This window comes from Eupeodes corollae, chromosome 1 (genome assembly GCF_945859685.1).
Source record: "Eupeodes corollae chromosome 1, idEupCoro1.1, whole genome shotgun sequence".
Classification (NCBI taxonomy): domain Eukaryota; kingdom Metazoa; phylum Arthropoda; class Insecta; order Diptera; family Syrphidae; genus Eupeodes; species Eupeodes corollae.
Window position 1 is genome coordinate 225,643,997 of NC_079147.1, and position 16,589 is coordinate 225,660,585.

Below are 16,589 nucleotides of genomic sequence, written 5' to 3' on the forward strand. Positions count from 1 at the left end.
CGGGAAGACAGGATTGTTGTCTTTTGTAGTCTATATTGAATGGATCATCCTGCCTGACAGCGAAATTCTGTTCGTCGTCACCATTATGAACTAGATATAGATATCTAAACATTCCACAGTTTGATTTTGAATTAACTTTCTTCTTACAACAGATGACATCATGCTTAATTACATGTTTGAGTACAATTTCTGCAACGTTGATAAATTTAAATATTCAATCTTTTCTTTTCTACCTTTAGCTTACCTTTTTCTTCAAGCTCAATCATTTGATATATTTATTTATGATCAATGTATTTTATTGGGATTCCAAAACAGAAAAACACTAAATCAATAAAAATAAAAAAAAAACGAAAATGCTTTGTTGGGAACAACAATCAATCAAGACGTTTAAATCTTTTGGACTGGTTTCAAGCCCAAAATGTAGAAACATTTACTCAGCACTGAAGCAGTAGCTTCACACAAAAGTATCCTGCTTTTATGCACTTTAATTATGGTTCCCTCCTTATTTTTCTCTATGCAATAGCACTTGTCATAGAATTCCGAGAAAGTGGTACAAACCTCATAACAATACTCGCACAGAGTGTGCAAGAGTAAATCCTTTGTGATTTTAAGGATAACATCTGGGAATTTAAGCAGCACCTTTGCCAGTTTCCATTCCTTTTCGTGTTCCACTGTTATCGATTCTGTCTTCAAGATTTCTGATAGGTTAGAGAAGTCTACACCACAATTGCGAGCGATTGAGCAAATGCGGGTGAAGGCATACAGAAGATAGACCGCGGTGTTTCCTCGATCTTCCAACATTTTGTCGAAGGAAAACACATAGGCATTGGTGCGGTTGTGGCAAAGATCTGCATACTTAATACATCCATAAGCGACGGATTCCTGGGCAGCTTTTAATTCTTCTGGTGTGAGTACCTTGTCACGTTCCTTTTCTTTTAGTTTGTCGAGAGCCCTACGCAGACCTTCATCGAGCAGATCAGAAAGTTTCACTGTCTCACCGGAGCGCGTTTTGAATTTTTTACCATCTTCACCAAGGACCACACCGAACATTACGTGATCCACTCGGTGCTTCTTCAAGTCGATGATATTCGCACGTTCAGCGCAGGCGAAGATTGTGGTTAAATGTGTGTTTTGCCCAGCATCCACAACATAAATAGCCCAATCAGCTTTAACCTCTTCGAATCGGTACCGAATTGCAGCCATATCGGATGTGTCGTAGGTAAATCCTCCATCGGTCTTTATCACTGTAAGTGGAACGCCTGTCTTCGTTTCATCTGACCACATAATCTTTCGACCTTCATCCTCTTCGAGGAAACCTTTGCTTTCTAGTAATTTGATCACATCGATCATTCTCGATTGATAAAAGGATTCACCTCGCTCTTCGAGTGTCACATCTAGACGGTCGTATATGTTTTGAAACTCTTTTCGGGAAACATCACAGATTAATGTCCATGCTCTAACTGATAAAGGATCTCCACTCTGCAGCTTTACTACGCAGCTATATGCTCGTTTCTTGAATTCTTCATCCTCATCGAATCTAAATGAAACAATAAAAATTATGAAACAACTAAAAATGTTGGTATACAATTTTTTTTTCAAACCTTTTCTTTGACTCCTTATAGAACGCTTGAAGGTCGTGAATTGGTGGACTTTCTGTGTGAAAACTAGGAAAACTGTCCTCCAAATGTGCAATGAGCATACCGAATTGGGTTCCCCAATCACCCAGATGATTGTGTCGCACTACATCATGACCAATAAATTCCAAGAGACGAGCAATTGATTCTCCAATAATTGTGGATCGTAAATGTCCAACGTGCATTTGTTTAGCAATGTTGGGCGATGAGAAATCAACCAAAACACGCTTTTTAATGCATTCAGGTGGCTGCACACCGTTTTTTAGCAAATCACCAATTGCTTTAACTGCAAACGTTCTATAAAAAAAAACGTTAACTTGTAAAACTATATTTGCATTGAAAGTTATTGATATAAAATTAAAGTTGAATAGGCCAAGAATCAAGTTTGAACTGCTTAGATTTGATTAACTAAGAAGATTATTTAAATTTAAGGTATACATTGATTACAATATTGACAGGAACTTAAGAAGTCGTACTTTTTCTTTGGAAAACCTCTTTTTCTACATCTTCAAAAGACACTTGGTAAGAATCGGTAACGAGTAGTGTGGGACTATTACCACACAAAACAAACGGTTAAGCTTGCTTTCTTAATTTATGGTTTTTCTAAGGCGATGTAAGAAGTTTGCTGCCCCTCTGATCTGGCTATTATTTACAAGACTTATTTACGTCCAAAGCTTGAGTATAACTCCCATATCTGGGCTGGTGCTCCTGCAACTTACTTAAGCCTCTTGGATAGTATTAAACGTAGAGCATTTAGATTGATTGGTGATATTACCATCATAAGATTATTTACGTTTACGTCGGTACTGGCTTTAAGTTTTTTCATTTATTTTAGCAGTAAATTCTGCAAACAATCCTCGCCATTCATCAACATTTGACTCCGTTATAGATAGATTAAATCCATGTGATAGGGCCATCTCATTCCAATCCTTAAATGGGGAGGCATTGGTTTGTAATAATCTTATCAAAATAGATTTGTGAAGATTTCCTCCACTTCTTTTCATAACTCTAATTAGATATTCATAGTTGGCTTTAAGGTTTTGAGTGAATAGAGGAGTTATACTAGATTCGACATAGATGACGTAGTTCGGGGTTGAGTGTGGCAATCGCTTATTCAGCTTAAAAAAATATCTTTGCATTTTTTCAAATGACTCGAAGAATTAATATCCAAACACCTGCACACCGTAGCACATTCATGTGTTTACGGTTGTCTGGAAAACGCGATATTTTGACACCAGACCGATTTCCTGGTTAGCAAAGAACTTGGGCCATATTACGCTCAAAGCCAGTTTAGCATCACTACCTTTTTGTTCTGCGTGTTTTGAAAAACTAAGGTACTAAGGTAAAACTCCTAGGTACTTAAATTCTGTTACAACTTCAATGGCTACATTATTAAGAGACTAGCTCTCTACGGGACGCGTCCTTCTTTGATGTGCTTCAAAAATCATAACTTTTGTTTTACTTATATTGATGAGTAAGCCCCACTTCTCGCAAAAGGCATTCAGTTTGTTGATTTGCAACTGGAGGGTGAAGGGGTTGTCAGCGAGTAAGACTAAGTAGTCAGCATAGAGCAGGACTTTCACTTGGATGTCAGCAAAAAGTATTCCTCCCGGTAGTCTATCACAAATGTCATCAATATATAAAACAAATAAAATGGGCTTAAAATCATGCCTTGGGGAACACCTGCCGTTGGTTCAAACCAGTTAGAAAGATCGGACCCATCCCATACCGATGCACAAGATGAGACAAGTAAATTAAAGTACATCAATAAAAATTTTCGGGAAATTCGTAGCGTTGAAAGCTTGTACACCAAAGCCTGACTGTTGACCTTGTCAAAAGCTGTATAATTTCTTCTTTTTTTCAATCGACTTCTTGGCAATACTGGTTAGCGCGAATATATGATCCATTGTTGAGAAGCCCGAACGGAATCCCGCTTGAAACATGCTCAGTAGATTTCTGTCCTCGATCCATTTAGTAAGTCTGTCATAAAGAATTGACGTAAAAATCTTCCTTAAGGTGTTTAGCATAGAAATTCCTCTGTAATTCTCTGGCATCGTAATATCGAGCCATAAGCGATAATTGAATTTATATAAAAGTTCGTACCTTTTATTTAAATTGGTAAATAAATAACTTGCAGGTGCAAAACTGTGATAAAAGTTGATTTGTGTTATTATTATTAATAAAAATTTGAAAAGTTCACCAGCGACTTTAAATCTTAGACTTTCACTTTTGACAGTGGAAATGTCAATTGCCGTATCAACAGCATGCAATGATAGCGTTGGCATCCACTGAAATATCCCTTTTAAATAAAATATTTAAGGTTGGTCTTAAGACACTTTTTTTCCGTATACCTTCTTCTGTTTTCTTTTGTTCCGAGCTGTACCGTACTCTAAAGAGCCTTTTCGTAAAATAGATTTCAGTATTTTGTACTACTGCCTATGCAGTTCTTACTCCAATTTCAAGTGCCGAATCTTGGCAAAAACTTGAGATTGTTGATTCTTAAAGGTGTGTCCATTTAAAAGTACTTCTGCTAGTTAACTCTCGAGAGCAACTATCGGGAGACTGTCCATTTGAGAGCCAAATTTTAGAAATTTTGCTATCGCGAGCTCTCTGCTAGAATATTGAGAGTTTTCTTGCTGAGGGTACTCTCATAATCGCGTCCACTTGATAAATTTCTTCTGGTGGCATATTATCAGTTGGCCATGTATTCTTACAAGATGCTTTAATTAACGGTACTGTTGGGTCAAACCGTGGGTAGGTCGTCGTAACCGATTCGGTGAGGGTCTGCTCTTTCAAGAGAGCTTAAAATTGAAGATCCTCATCAGTTTCGAAATTTTTGCCGTTAGCGAAATTGAATTTTTGATACAAAACGTGGGAACCATAATTAAAAAAAAAAAAAGATACCCAATTAAGGGCATACCTTGGATAAGATTTGTTACGATGGTATCGTCCAAATTTTTCATTCCTCCACTAGGGCAGATTTCAGCCCATTGAGTTTTTCTGGAAGGGCGGGTCCCTCCTTATCATTTTTCCTAGTATGTCCCAAACATGTTCGATGGGATTCATATAGAGCACTTCTTGTAAGTAGTCGGGAACGCACCTAGCAACGTTCGGTCTAGCATTGTCTTGCATTAGCAAGGAATTGTCTTCAATAAATGGTGCGAAAGGAAGCACATTTTCCCCCAGAATGTTGTTGATGTAGTAACTTCCTTTTCCTTCCTCCTTCCACGATGCACAGCTCGGTTTTTTCGTCCATGGAAATTCCCGCCTACACAATGACGATACCCCCCCAGAAATGTTCGTCATGGGCAACCGTTTCCGAAGAGTAGCTTTCACCTGATCGTCTCCACGCCCTGCTACGTCCATCTGGTGAGCGCAGACAAAACCTGGACTCATCAGTGAAAATAACTCTACCCTAGTCGGCCTCGGTCCATCTCGATGAAGTTGAGCAAATTCCATCCGACTTCGCTTGTGCTGTAACGTGAGTGTCTTGGTACACTAGCAGGTCTTCAGCCTCCTCACCGTTTAAGAATTCACAGCTCTACCCCTAACGAAGTCTGTGAGATAGTTCAACGGCTCTTTGGTGAAGATCTCGAAGCCTTTGAAGCACCAAATATCGATCATCCATGGCAGATGTTGTTCTTGGGCGACCTGAGCCTTTCCGCCGGTTGCAGGAGTTTGTTTCCCCGTACCTTTGAATGGCTCTTTTTACCGTCGTCTCCGGTTTTCCGATCAAAACAACGGCATACCGTGCAACCTGAGCAACGATAAAATTGTACATTGGTGATTTGTGTAAGATATTATTTTGGCACGTACTTTCAAGTTCTTTGAGCGAGACAAAAGGAATTTCACATTCGTCGTTCCTATCAACAAACTGTAAGGAATCTGTAGCCGTGTTTCTGTTTGTTTTTAAAACATTCGCGAGATGTTCAGCAAAAAGTTTAGCGTTTAGTTTCGGTTTTCCGATCAACTTTATTCGAGTGTTTTGTTTGGGGGTTTTATTTATATGCTTTACTGCTTTCCATAAAGACTATTCGTTAGAAGCATCTTTAGGCAGAACTTTCAGGAATTTACCTAGTGAATTGTTTTTGAACTCACTGATTCTTTTTTTTTCAGATTGATTCAGATTCTGAAAAAAGGAGACCCTCTAAACTGCACCAACTATAGAGGAATCATTCTACTTAACATCGCTTACAAAATCTTCTCTGCCTGTAAAATGTGAACGTCTAAAGCCCATCGTCAACAACCTGATAGATCCTTATTAGTGTAGTTTTAGACCAAGAAAGTCCACAGTCGTTCAAACATTCACATTACGGCAGATCCTGGAAAAAAACCCAAGAACATCAAATCGACACCCGCCATATTTTCATCGATTTCAAGGCCGCATATGACAGCATCTACAGGGACAAGCAGCATAAAGCCATGTCTAGTTTTGACTGCAAAACTCGTCCGTTTGTGCAGTTTGACCATTGAGAATTCACGCTGCTCCATAAAGGTTGGAAACAACTTAACAGAACCTTTCGATGTCAAAAAAACAAGGTGATGCGCTTTCATGTGATTTTTTACCATCGAACTTGAAAGAATAGTGCAGAGCTCCCACGTCAACACTAGAGGCAATGTCTTTCAAAAGTCTGTCCAATTAATAGCATATGCTGATGACATTGACATAATCGGAAGAACTGAGCGTGATGTCAATGAGGCGCAGAAAACAACACCAGCGCTGAGATCAAACGAAAGATAACTCTTGCTAACCGCTGCTTTTTTGGGCTAAGAAAGTAATTGAGTGGCAAAGTTCTCTTTCGAAAACCAATGTGTCGCTATATAAGACCCTCATCATCCCCGTCCTGCTATACGGTGCAGAAGCATAGACTATGACAAAAGCGGATGAAAGTACCTTGGGTCGTTTCGAGACAAAAGTTCTTCGTGTAGATCCCACGTATGTCCCGTATGCATAGAAAGGGAGTGGAGTAGAAGAAACTTAGCCAGTAGGGTAAAAGTATCGACTAAGATGGTTGGGTCGCGTAGAGTGCATGGAAACCAATCCTTCAGCCCGGAAAGTCTTCGAAACCACACCCATAGGACAGCACAGATGGGGAAGACCGAGGATCAGGTGGCGCGCACAAGTGGAAAGTGACCTCACCCAACTTGGAGCGCGAAACTGAAGACATCTAGGGACCCATCTAGCTAGGTTTGTTTGGTTAGGCCCTAATACACACAGGACTGTAGCTCCACCTTTAGTAAGATTTTTTTTTATTTTGTTGTTTAGAAGTAAAATGTTTTGTTTAACGATAGTATCTTCTGCTTTTCATATCCTTTTTGGATTCACGTTCTCCTTCTTGTTCGGACACGGACTTCTAACAACAGCTTATGATAAGGTTTTTACATTTTGAACTTGAAAGAAATGTCCAATGTGTAGAATTTAAAGCCTCGAAAACTCAATGCTACTTACTCTAACTAATGTGTGACTCTCTTCCAATGCCACAATCCATGGGTAGCACTTGAACCAATTAGATTAGGTTTGTGTCTCTTGTCGCTAAAAACGCTGTTTTTTTTTGCGTTTTATTCGTCCGAAACGCGAATAAAATTCTCATATTTGAACAAGTGACCCAATAACCCACTTAAGTTTCTTGGAAAGAAATCAAAATAACGCTCTAAAAACAATAGTGAAATAGCCAATAATGCACTCTACTTCAAGCATTTTAACCCTAAATTCAAAACCAACATAGATCGGTAATTTTTTCTAATCCTATCCTATTTTCCTAATGATCCATAACGCTTTGAGTGTGCGTAAAATATATTTAAAAAATACAGGAAGATTTTTTTTAAACTTACTTGTCCAAGAAAATATTTATGAATCCAGGTCCGGCAACGTCAACCTTAGCTATAACAGGTGATGGTTCTAAACTGGCAACAATTGCAGCACCAATATCTCTTGGTGGCTTTGCCTGTCCCGCTGCTTTCAGAGCATTTGCAATAGACATTGCGCTGTTGCATTGGTAGTCACCCTGTTTAGCTGAAACACTTATCACAGCCGTTGCGGCATCTCCGCTCAGGCTGGGAAATGCTTTTGCAATTGCACGTGTAAACAAATTCGTCAAATGTTCATGTATGGAAATCATTCCCTGAACAGGAACAGACACACCAGTGCAGTGCTTCTTCTCTGCTATGACAGCCTTTGAAACAATTTTGTTAGTTTGACTTTCTAGTTAGAACACGTTTATTGTTTTTCAACTTACATTTTCAAGAACTGCCAACCGATGTTTGAGCTTCATATTTTCTACTTGCAATTTGCTGAATTCCTCATCACCGGTTTCCTCGAGAAATTCTCCAGTACTGATTTTTTTCATTTGTTCCCGCAGCTGCGATGTCATCTTTTCCTACAATCACCTCCTCACACGTGTTTTTAAACCGTTTTTTAGTGGGAAAATAGAACAAATGAACTTACCAATTGTTGCAGGCGTTCTATTTCACCATTTAACGACATTTTAATTAAAATTTCGTGGATCTTTTGGATCTTTGATACAAATTTGTCTATAAAATGTTTTTATTTGAAAACTTTCAATTGGCAATCGGCAGCCAGCAGCATCCACAAAATGTCAAAATCGTAGTTGACAAATGTGAAATGCCACGATGATCGGACACGTTCAGCACATAAAACCATAACTCAACTACAGGATACAGTGAAGCCCACTTTTATCATTTTTCAAAATTAATTAGGAATAAGGTTTTGGATTGAATTCCTCACAACATCGAGTAATTTGTTTGTATCGACAAATACAAATTAAGGTCTACTGTAAAATAGAATTCCGGAAACAATTTTTTCCATCGCGTTCCCTGTTCCTAGAGAATTAGTTTAGTTTAGTCTTTGTATATATAATTGAATAGTACTATCATGAAGAAGGAACGCTCGACCTAACATCTTCTTACGACTTCCTAAACAATTCGTTCCACATGTTTTGCATGTGGAATGTATTGGGGTGGGAGTAAAAATGAGCGAGAATTCCAACATAAAATAATAAATTTCCAGATTATTAGAAAAAACAGAAGATAGAGAAGAATGTATACAAATTCAGCGAAAGTTCGAGGGAGTACATGAAAATACATTTTTGTTATAATTTATTATTTATATTTTGTATAATTTGTTATTTTTATTGTTTGATTGGTTGATTGGCAATGAAATCATTTAAAAAAACACACAGGACAAAAAATAGAAGAAAAATTAGAATATAAACTTTTTGTGGTTGCCAAATAGAAAAATTAAGGTTTTCCCTATTTTTTTCTAATCATTTTCAAATGAGACAAATATTTTTAAACCATGCTTATAATAGTGCGAACATTTTTAACTTAACATAGGAAGTTATTGTAATGGGTCCGATTTGTCAAATTCAAAATTTTGACATTTCTCGACGTTCAAGGTCCCTAGAGTCGAAAAAAAAAGATTTTTAGAGAGTTGTCTGTGCGTGCGTGTGTACGTATATACATACGTTCGTGCATCCGTAAGTTTGGGAACTTTTTTCGTCATCCAGAACCAGTGGAGATATCGACTTCAAATAAATATTGTTATACAGATAATAATGCAGAAAGATGCAAAAAGGGCTCTCAAGAAAATTGCATGGGTGGTTTTTTTGACATAGTAATTTGAAAAAAAGGTAAATATTTTGATTAACCCTAAATATCTCACGAACGATACCAAAGAAATATATTTTTTGAAAAATTCCAATTAACGTTTTTTTTATAAATCAAAAAAACTGAAAAACAAAATATTATTCGCCTAGAAAATTATACGAACAAAAAATGATTTTATGTAACGAAAAATATCGTTTTTGAAATCTGGTAAAATTATGAGAAAAATTTAATTGACAGTTTTTGTACAAAATATAAAAAAAACAATACTAATACATACTTGGTAAAAATGTACTTTTACCTCAAATACCTTTTCAAAAATTAAAAACATTGGCTTCAAAATAGTTTTATCTCACAGAAAATATTATTTGCCACATTTATCTAATTTTTATTAAAATCCAACAGTTAAGTAGTTAATCGGAATGGGAAGTTATCAGTGCGGGTTGGGTCCGAGCCGCTACATTGAAAATATACTCATGTTAAAATAACAGCTTTAATGGTCACTTATTTAAAAACTCTTTTTAGTTAATTTGATGTTAGCACCGTAGAAATAAATCAATAGTAATTGAGGTGAAGATTAAAATTGACAAAGATTTTGTTGGAAATAAAAAATGTATTTAATTTTGATTTGAAATTTGATGTGTATTTCTTCAATGTTAAGGTTTTTTATCTTTATTCCTTAATCAAATTCCTTAAAATTAGAATGTCATTTTTAAAACGTGATTACTTAAATAATTAATTACACCTAAAAAATCAAAACCATTTGACCTTTTTCCTAAGAACGGAATAAGCAAGAAGAAGATAGTGTAGTAATCTTTAGCCATTTGTCCGTTTTTTAGAACAACCAAAATAAGGGTGAGAAGAATAGTAGGTTTTGTTACCTTTTTGGTTTAATACATTAATTTAACAAAACTATTCCCTAGAAACTTCCCTACATTTTTGTCTACGCAACAACCTGCCAACCTAAACAAAAACTGTCGTACTTATTTATGTACCTATTTTAACTCCAAAACGATAAATATAGAAAATATGTTTTAAAATTGGGAAAACATGCATAAATTCTCTTTTTTCCAATTCTAACACAGTTGTTTATAAAAAAGTCTGAAGCTACTATTAGAAGTTCAACGTAATCGGTCAATGCGTTGACTCTTTGACGTCAAATAGACTTCATTTGTAGATCTACAATAATTAAAAATCACAAAATAATTATGTAATATGCTTACACTGTACCAATTTTAACATTCTTTCACACCCTAATATGAAAAAAAATAAAAATAACGTTGGCTTAAATAAAAATTATTTTGTCTAATCGTGTGATAGTCAACATCTTAAGCATTGAAGCTTTGAACGTTGACACAAAATATTTATATGTTTTTATGACGTCACAGAGTCAATGCGTTGGCCCTTTAAGTTCATTGTTTAATTCTAGCTTGAGTCATGACTTGACTCCAATTACGAAACGACTTTAGTCCTTACAATTCAGCTTAATACACACCAACCTCCTTAATACTTACTTTTCTACATACCTACCCAACCCACCCACTACCCACATTACAATAAAAAAAAAAAAATTTAAAATACCTATATCGAATATATTGCTATGGAAAAATTCAAAATATGGCAACGTAGCATTCTATTAAAACTTAAATTTGAAAACGTTGCTTTTAAATTTTCAGATTTCACAAAAATAGAAAATCTAAAATCAAATGAATACAATTTTCTGCTAACAAACCTAAAACACATACAACTAAATGTATTGTATATGCATACCTTCTATACATTGATAAGTATGAATAAAACAAATCTCAGGTAACTTTGGCAACGACTGATTTTTGTTTAAATTTGAGTAATTTATTTTATTTATTTATTTCAATATTTTTATACTTCCAGTCGCTCTTAGATTCCACACCAAATTTCCGTACACACAGACGCAGCGCCCTCATGGTCCGCCTTTCGTACCAAAATTTTCTGTTCCATGATAATACTATTCAGTTTATATACAAAGGTTTAGTTTATTTCAATCAATCTGAGATAAACATTCTCTTTTCGTTTACATAAATATTAATAAAAATAACGAAAAAATAGTAACTTAGAGATATAATAAATATTTAAAATAAGTACAGAAAACATTAAATTAACATATATAGCACAATAATTAAAGAAATAAGAAAATTAACATTACATGTTATTGTTATACAATTATACGTTGTAAAGTACTATTCACATGAGCACGACCAACGACCAACGAATGAACGAATATTCGTCGATTTTGACGTTTCTTTCACATGAGAGTTTTTAATTCGTCGCGAATGAAGCCACAGACGAACATCATTCACCACCGAAACCAAAACAAGAATGATTTTTAGGTTAAGTACGCGCGATTATTTTATTCGTTGCGAGTGTGGATAATGTGGAACGCGAATAAAGTTTGACAGTTCGTATCAACTATAATTTTTTTCGCGACGAATAAATTTGTTTTCTTAAATTTAATAATATATTGTAATGAAAAGTAAAAGTATGTATCATAAATCAAATAGAAACTATATTGTTATCGTTTTGTTAAGAATTTGTGTGGAAATATGTCTTCAAACGTATATAAACTCACATTTTGTAATTCATTCGTCGTTCGTTGGTCGCGCTCATGTGAATACTACTTTATTCAAATATAACGTGATGAAGGCCAGCGATCTTTACAAAGACGTCAAAACAGAAAGAATGCAAGAAAGAGGAGAAGACCATCTTTACTGCTTCTGATAATCATTCGCAACCCTAAACTAGATCAAAAGGTAGTGCCGAATATTGAGAACTAGAGCACCCTAGCTCAGCTCAATAAACGCTCATTAGTATAAGTCAAAAGTCAGTGCGGATATTTTCGCAATGACGTCCAAAAAACTGCACTTTTCTGCCCAGGATAGTCTCATACAGCTACCTGAACTTAGCTATAAGTATAAAAGAAATAAGAAGCAGCATAACACAGGATAGATGTCAATTATTTTGACGTCTTTCTATGGCTTACCTACTGACATAAGCTTGTCAAGCTACTAGCATATTCCTATAAAAAGTAAGTTGATAAGTCTGCTATTACACTATGCCTCACGACTCACATGAGTCCGAAAAAGAAAGCAGATGTGAGAAAATGAGATGCAAACATTATTTCAGGTGAGTCTCGGGCAAATTTTTAGTGGACTCACTTTGACGTTTCTTTTTGCTCTTGTTCATTTTATGCTGTTCTTTTTCATTCGATTTTCTTGTTGCTGGGATAAACAACATCGAATTTGTTTGAAAACCAGAATACTGTGTAACTCCATATTAGCAAATTTTACAGGAGAGCAAAAAAAACCAATGAGGAGCATTCAAACCAAAACAAATAATAATTGTCAAATTAGAGGCATGCGGCACGAGTCAATGTGTAATAGCGCTTCCCTCACCGAATACAAATTTATAAGGAAAGTTAAAAGTAAAGCTGGGCATACACGGTGTACATGTTGTTTTGATTTGTTGGGCAGCGCTTCGCCACACACGGATCAACATGTTCATAGACTTCATTTTTTTTTTTGAGTGTTGTGAAGGCAAGATGAGCGAAACAAGTTCGGATGATACAATAGCATGAAATTTTCAATAAATTGCTTGCATTGCGACGACATGTTAATGCAACAAAAATAACTAAACAAATGCCGAATTGTTGTCACACAACGCCATATACGACGAACATGTTGTAAACTTGTCCATTCACAGCCAACATGTAAGCCGCAAATCACGGTTTATTTAATATTTTATAAACAGTGGATTTGTTGGCCAAAATGCCCTTACACGAATAATTTTCAGCCCAACACCAACAAATCACACCAACATATTCACCGTCGTTAGTCAACGAGTAATAGGTCTCTAAAGAAAGATTTAATGTATTTTAATGGTGTGAAACGTGGATAGTGCTGATAAACCAGATAAAATGTATCTTCGCAGTTGCCAATTACCAAAATTAGTACGTGCATTTTTCTCTGCAGAGTAGATGAATTTATTTCACGTATTTGATGCAGAAAGTGGGTGAAAAATATGATAAATCCAGTAAAGTAATCTTTAACTTTAATTTGATATTGGATGTACACTACTACTTCGATCAGAGCCATCTAGAACCGCACCAACACGGTATATACTGTTGCCCGGTATACACGACTGAGCCAGTCTCTTTGACAGATTGATTATTTTTATATTTTTCTTTTCGAGCACAAATTTATGTAGGTATCTAGATAATAATCTACATAAAATAGAGTTTTTGTAAAATAACCACTTGTTCATCTTAAAATTACGATGCTTATAAGCAGAAAAACATGGCTGAAAATGGCCCCATTGTAATAAAAGTTGTCAACTGACCCAGAAAAATTTTCTCTCCAATACCATTGGAGTAGAGCAAAGTCTTAAAATTGGGTATAATCATCTCCTTTTTTAATTTATTAAAATTGTTTTTGTAGTAAAAAAATTGATACTTAACTGTTTAAGAAGAGAAACGTCAAAGAAAAGGATGTCGTATATTGTGTTTCGCATGTGCTAACTAAAAGTTTCGTTTTTAGTCCGGTACTACATAGCGCATGTTTTCCCTTGCATCAATGAAGTGCGAAAGAGAAAGGATTAAATACAAAATAAAATAGAAATAATTCTGCCTCGGCATGCACGTACAAGCCATTCCTTACATGTTTTTGACGTTTGTCTAGTAGAGCTAATACCTCAATATGGAACACGAAAGTGAATTCAAGTGGACGATATATATTTATACCTAGGTTGCCACTGCTGGAAAAAATTACCAACATAATTTATCGGTTTATGTTCAACATACCGAATTAAAGCTTCGTCAAATAGAAAATGTATGCATTAACAATACTAATATCTAAAAACTTCATCTCTTTGAGTCTGACATTCTTATGGTATCTCAAAATTAAAATCTAGCTCAAATCCTGGTCCAGATGGAATTCCATCTCTGGTTCTGAAGCAATGTCAACTCACATTAGTGTTTCAACTACTTATAATTTTTAATAAATCTCTCTGTACTGACGTATTTCTTGATGAGTGGAAGTTCTCATACATAAGTCCTATTTACAAAGCTATTCCAAAAAATCTTGTAACAAATTACCGCGCTATAACTAAGCTCTCTGCAATACCTAAATTATTTGAGCTTATAGTAAAAGACCGTTTGTATTTTAGTATAAAAGAGCATATTTGCGTTGAACAAAATGGGTTTATGTCAGGCAAGTCTACTTCAACACATCTCATGCTTTATTGTAAATATGTCGTAGATTCATTAGAATCTGGTTATCAGGTAAAAACTATCTACACAGACTTTATAAAATCATTTGATTCTATTTGTCATGAAATTCTTCTAGCTAAACTTCGAGCTTTTGGCATTTACGGATTGCTTCTGAAATGGATTTCCAGCTACCTATATAAAAGAACACAATGTGTGAAATTCTTCTCTAATATCATACAAGCTTCATCAGGAGTTCCTCAAGGTAGCCATCTGGGACCACTTCTTTTCAATATATTTGTTAATGATATCCCCTCTCCTCTTATTAATGCATCTTGTTTGATGTATGCTAATGACATGAACATTTTTCTTTGTATCAAAAATAGAATTAATCAGCAAAATCTTCAAAATGATTTAAATGTTTTATCTGATTGGTGTGATAGGAATATCCGTCCATTGAATAACACAAAGTGTAATGTGTTTACGGCACATCGTATTTTAGTTCCCATGATTCACAACTACCATATGTTCAAGCAGATTCTTGATCGAAAATCTGAGATTCGTGATCTTGGAGTAATTTTTGATCCAAAGTGGTCGTTTTCGTTACATATAGATTATGTAATTGCAAGGTCTTATTCAATGCTTGGTTTCGTCAAGTGAAACTGCAACGAGTTTTCTAACCCTTATGCTCTGAAATCAGTGTACATGTCATTAGTTCATCCAATCCTTGAGTATTGTTCAATTGTTTGGTGTCCTTCTACTTCCATTGGCATAACTCGTATTGAAAGAGTTCAAAAGCCTTTCACAATATTTGTTGTTAGGCAACAGAAATGGAGAATTGATACTCCTTCATATCCGTCAAGATGTGCTTTGATTGGACTTGATTCTTTACAAAAAAGGCATTCTGTTCAATGTGTACTGTTTGTCCATGATGTATTTTCATACCGTATTAAATGCCCACAAATCATTTATAATTTTTAAATCTATATTCCGGAAAGAAGATTGCGTCTTCGTCATTTCTTTAACAATCCTAAACATAGATGTAATTATGGTTGCATAGAACCATTTTCTAGATGCATAACATTTTTCAACACTATATGTAATGAACTTGATCTTTCTACAAACAGAACTGTCAAACTTTATTCGCGTTTCACATTATCCACACTCGCAACGAATAAAGTAATCGCGCGTACTTAACCTAAAAAAATCATTCTTGTTTTTGTTTCGGTGGTAAATGGTGTTTGGCTGTGGCTCCTTGTCAAACTTCATTTGCGACGAATTAAAAATTCTCATGTGAAAGAAATGTCAAAATCGAGGAATTTTCCTTCATTCGTTGGTTGTTGGTCGTGCTTATGTGAATAGTGCTTTAAACATCCAAAAAGTATTCGTGAAATAATGCGCGCATCACCGAATGACAAAATAGCCGATTAATGCGCATTAAATACATGCGCTGTGTAATACCGGACAAAGCAACATCAAGAAACAAAGAAGAGCAAGGAAAAGAAACGTCAAAAACCATCCAACACAATCCTGAACCCAGAAGTCTGCGGGTGGAGACTTTTTAAAGTATTTCTATTGCACCTACTTTCTCTTTCGCACTTTACGCATCTTTCTAAAAACGTCTTAAGCCCTATTCACATGAGCACGACCAACGAATAAAAGAATATTCGTCGATTTTGACATTTCTTTCGTAGCACAGCCGAACACCATTCACCACCGAAACCAAAACAAGAGTGATTTTTTTAGGTTAAGTTCGCGCGATCATTTTATTCGTTGCGAACGAGGATAATGTGGAACGCGAAAAAAGTTTGACAGTTTGTATCAAATACAATTTTTTTCGCTACGAATTAATTTGTTATCTTAAATTTATTAATATATGATATTGAAAAGTAAAAGTATGCATCAAAAATCAAATATAAACTATATTGCTATCGTTTTGTTAAGAATTTGTATGGAAATATGTCTTCAAACGTATATAAACTCACATTTTGTAATTCGTTCATCGTTCGTTGGTCGCGCTCATGTGAATGCTGCTTTACAAATCCTTCGCTCACATGAAAACTCTTATTCGCGTGTACGTTACAAAATGTGACCAG

The 16,589-nt window shown here is 35.4% G+C and overlaps 1 protein-coding gene across 1 annotated transcript; it reads right to left on the reverse strand.

Moving 5' to 3' along the window:
• Positions 1-274: 274 nt before the first annotated feature.
• LOC129940720 (probable arginine--tRNA ligase, cytoplasmic) lies at positions 275-8,238 on the reverse strand. Its single transcript, XM_056049158.1, has 5 exons — positions 8,080-8,238; positions 7,871-8,011; positions 7,467-7,807; positions 1,602-1,931; positions 275-1,537 (listed from the first exon to the last, which is right to left on the reverse strand). The coding sequence occupies exons 1-5, from the start codon at positions 8,116-8,118 to the stop codon at positions 388-390; spliced, it is 2,001 nt and encodes a 666-aa protein (XP_055905133.1). The 5' UTR covers positions 8,119-8,238; the 3' UTR covers positions 275-387.
• Positions 8,239-16,589: the final 8,351 nt, after the last annotated feature.

Coding starts and splice junctions, on each gene's coding strand:
- LOC129940720 (XM_056049158.1), bottom strand. CDS start 8,118: ATGTCGTTAAATGGTGAAATAGAACGCCTGCAACAATTG. Junction 8,012..8,079: donor TAGAACGCCTGCAACAATTG/GTAAGTTCATTT, acceptor AGGTGATTGTAG/GAAAAGATGACATCGCAGCT. Junction 1,538..1,601: donor TATAAGGAGTCAAAGAAAAG/GTTTGAAAAAAA, acceptor TGTTTCATTTAG/ATTCGATGAGGATGAAGAAT.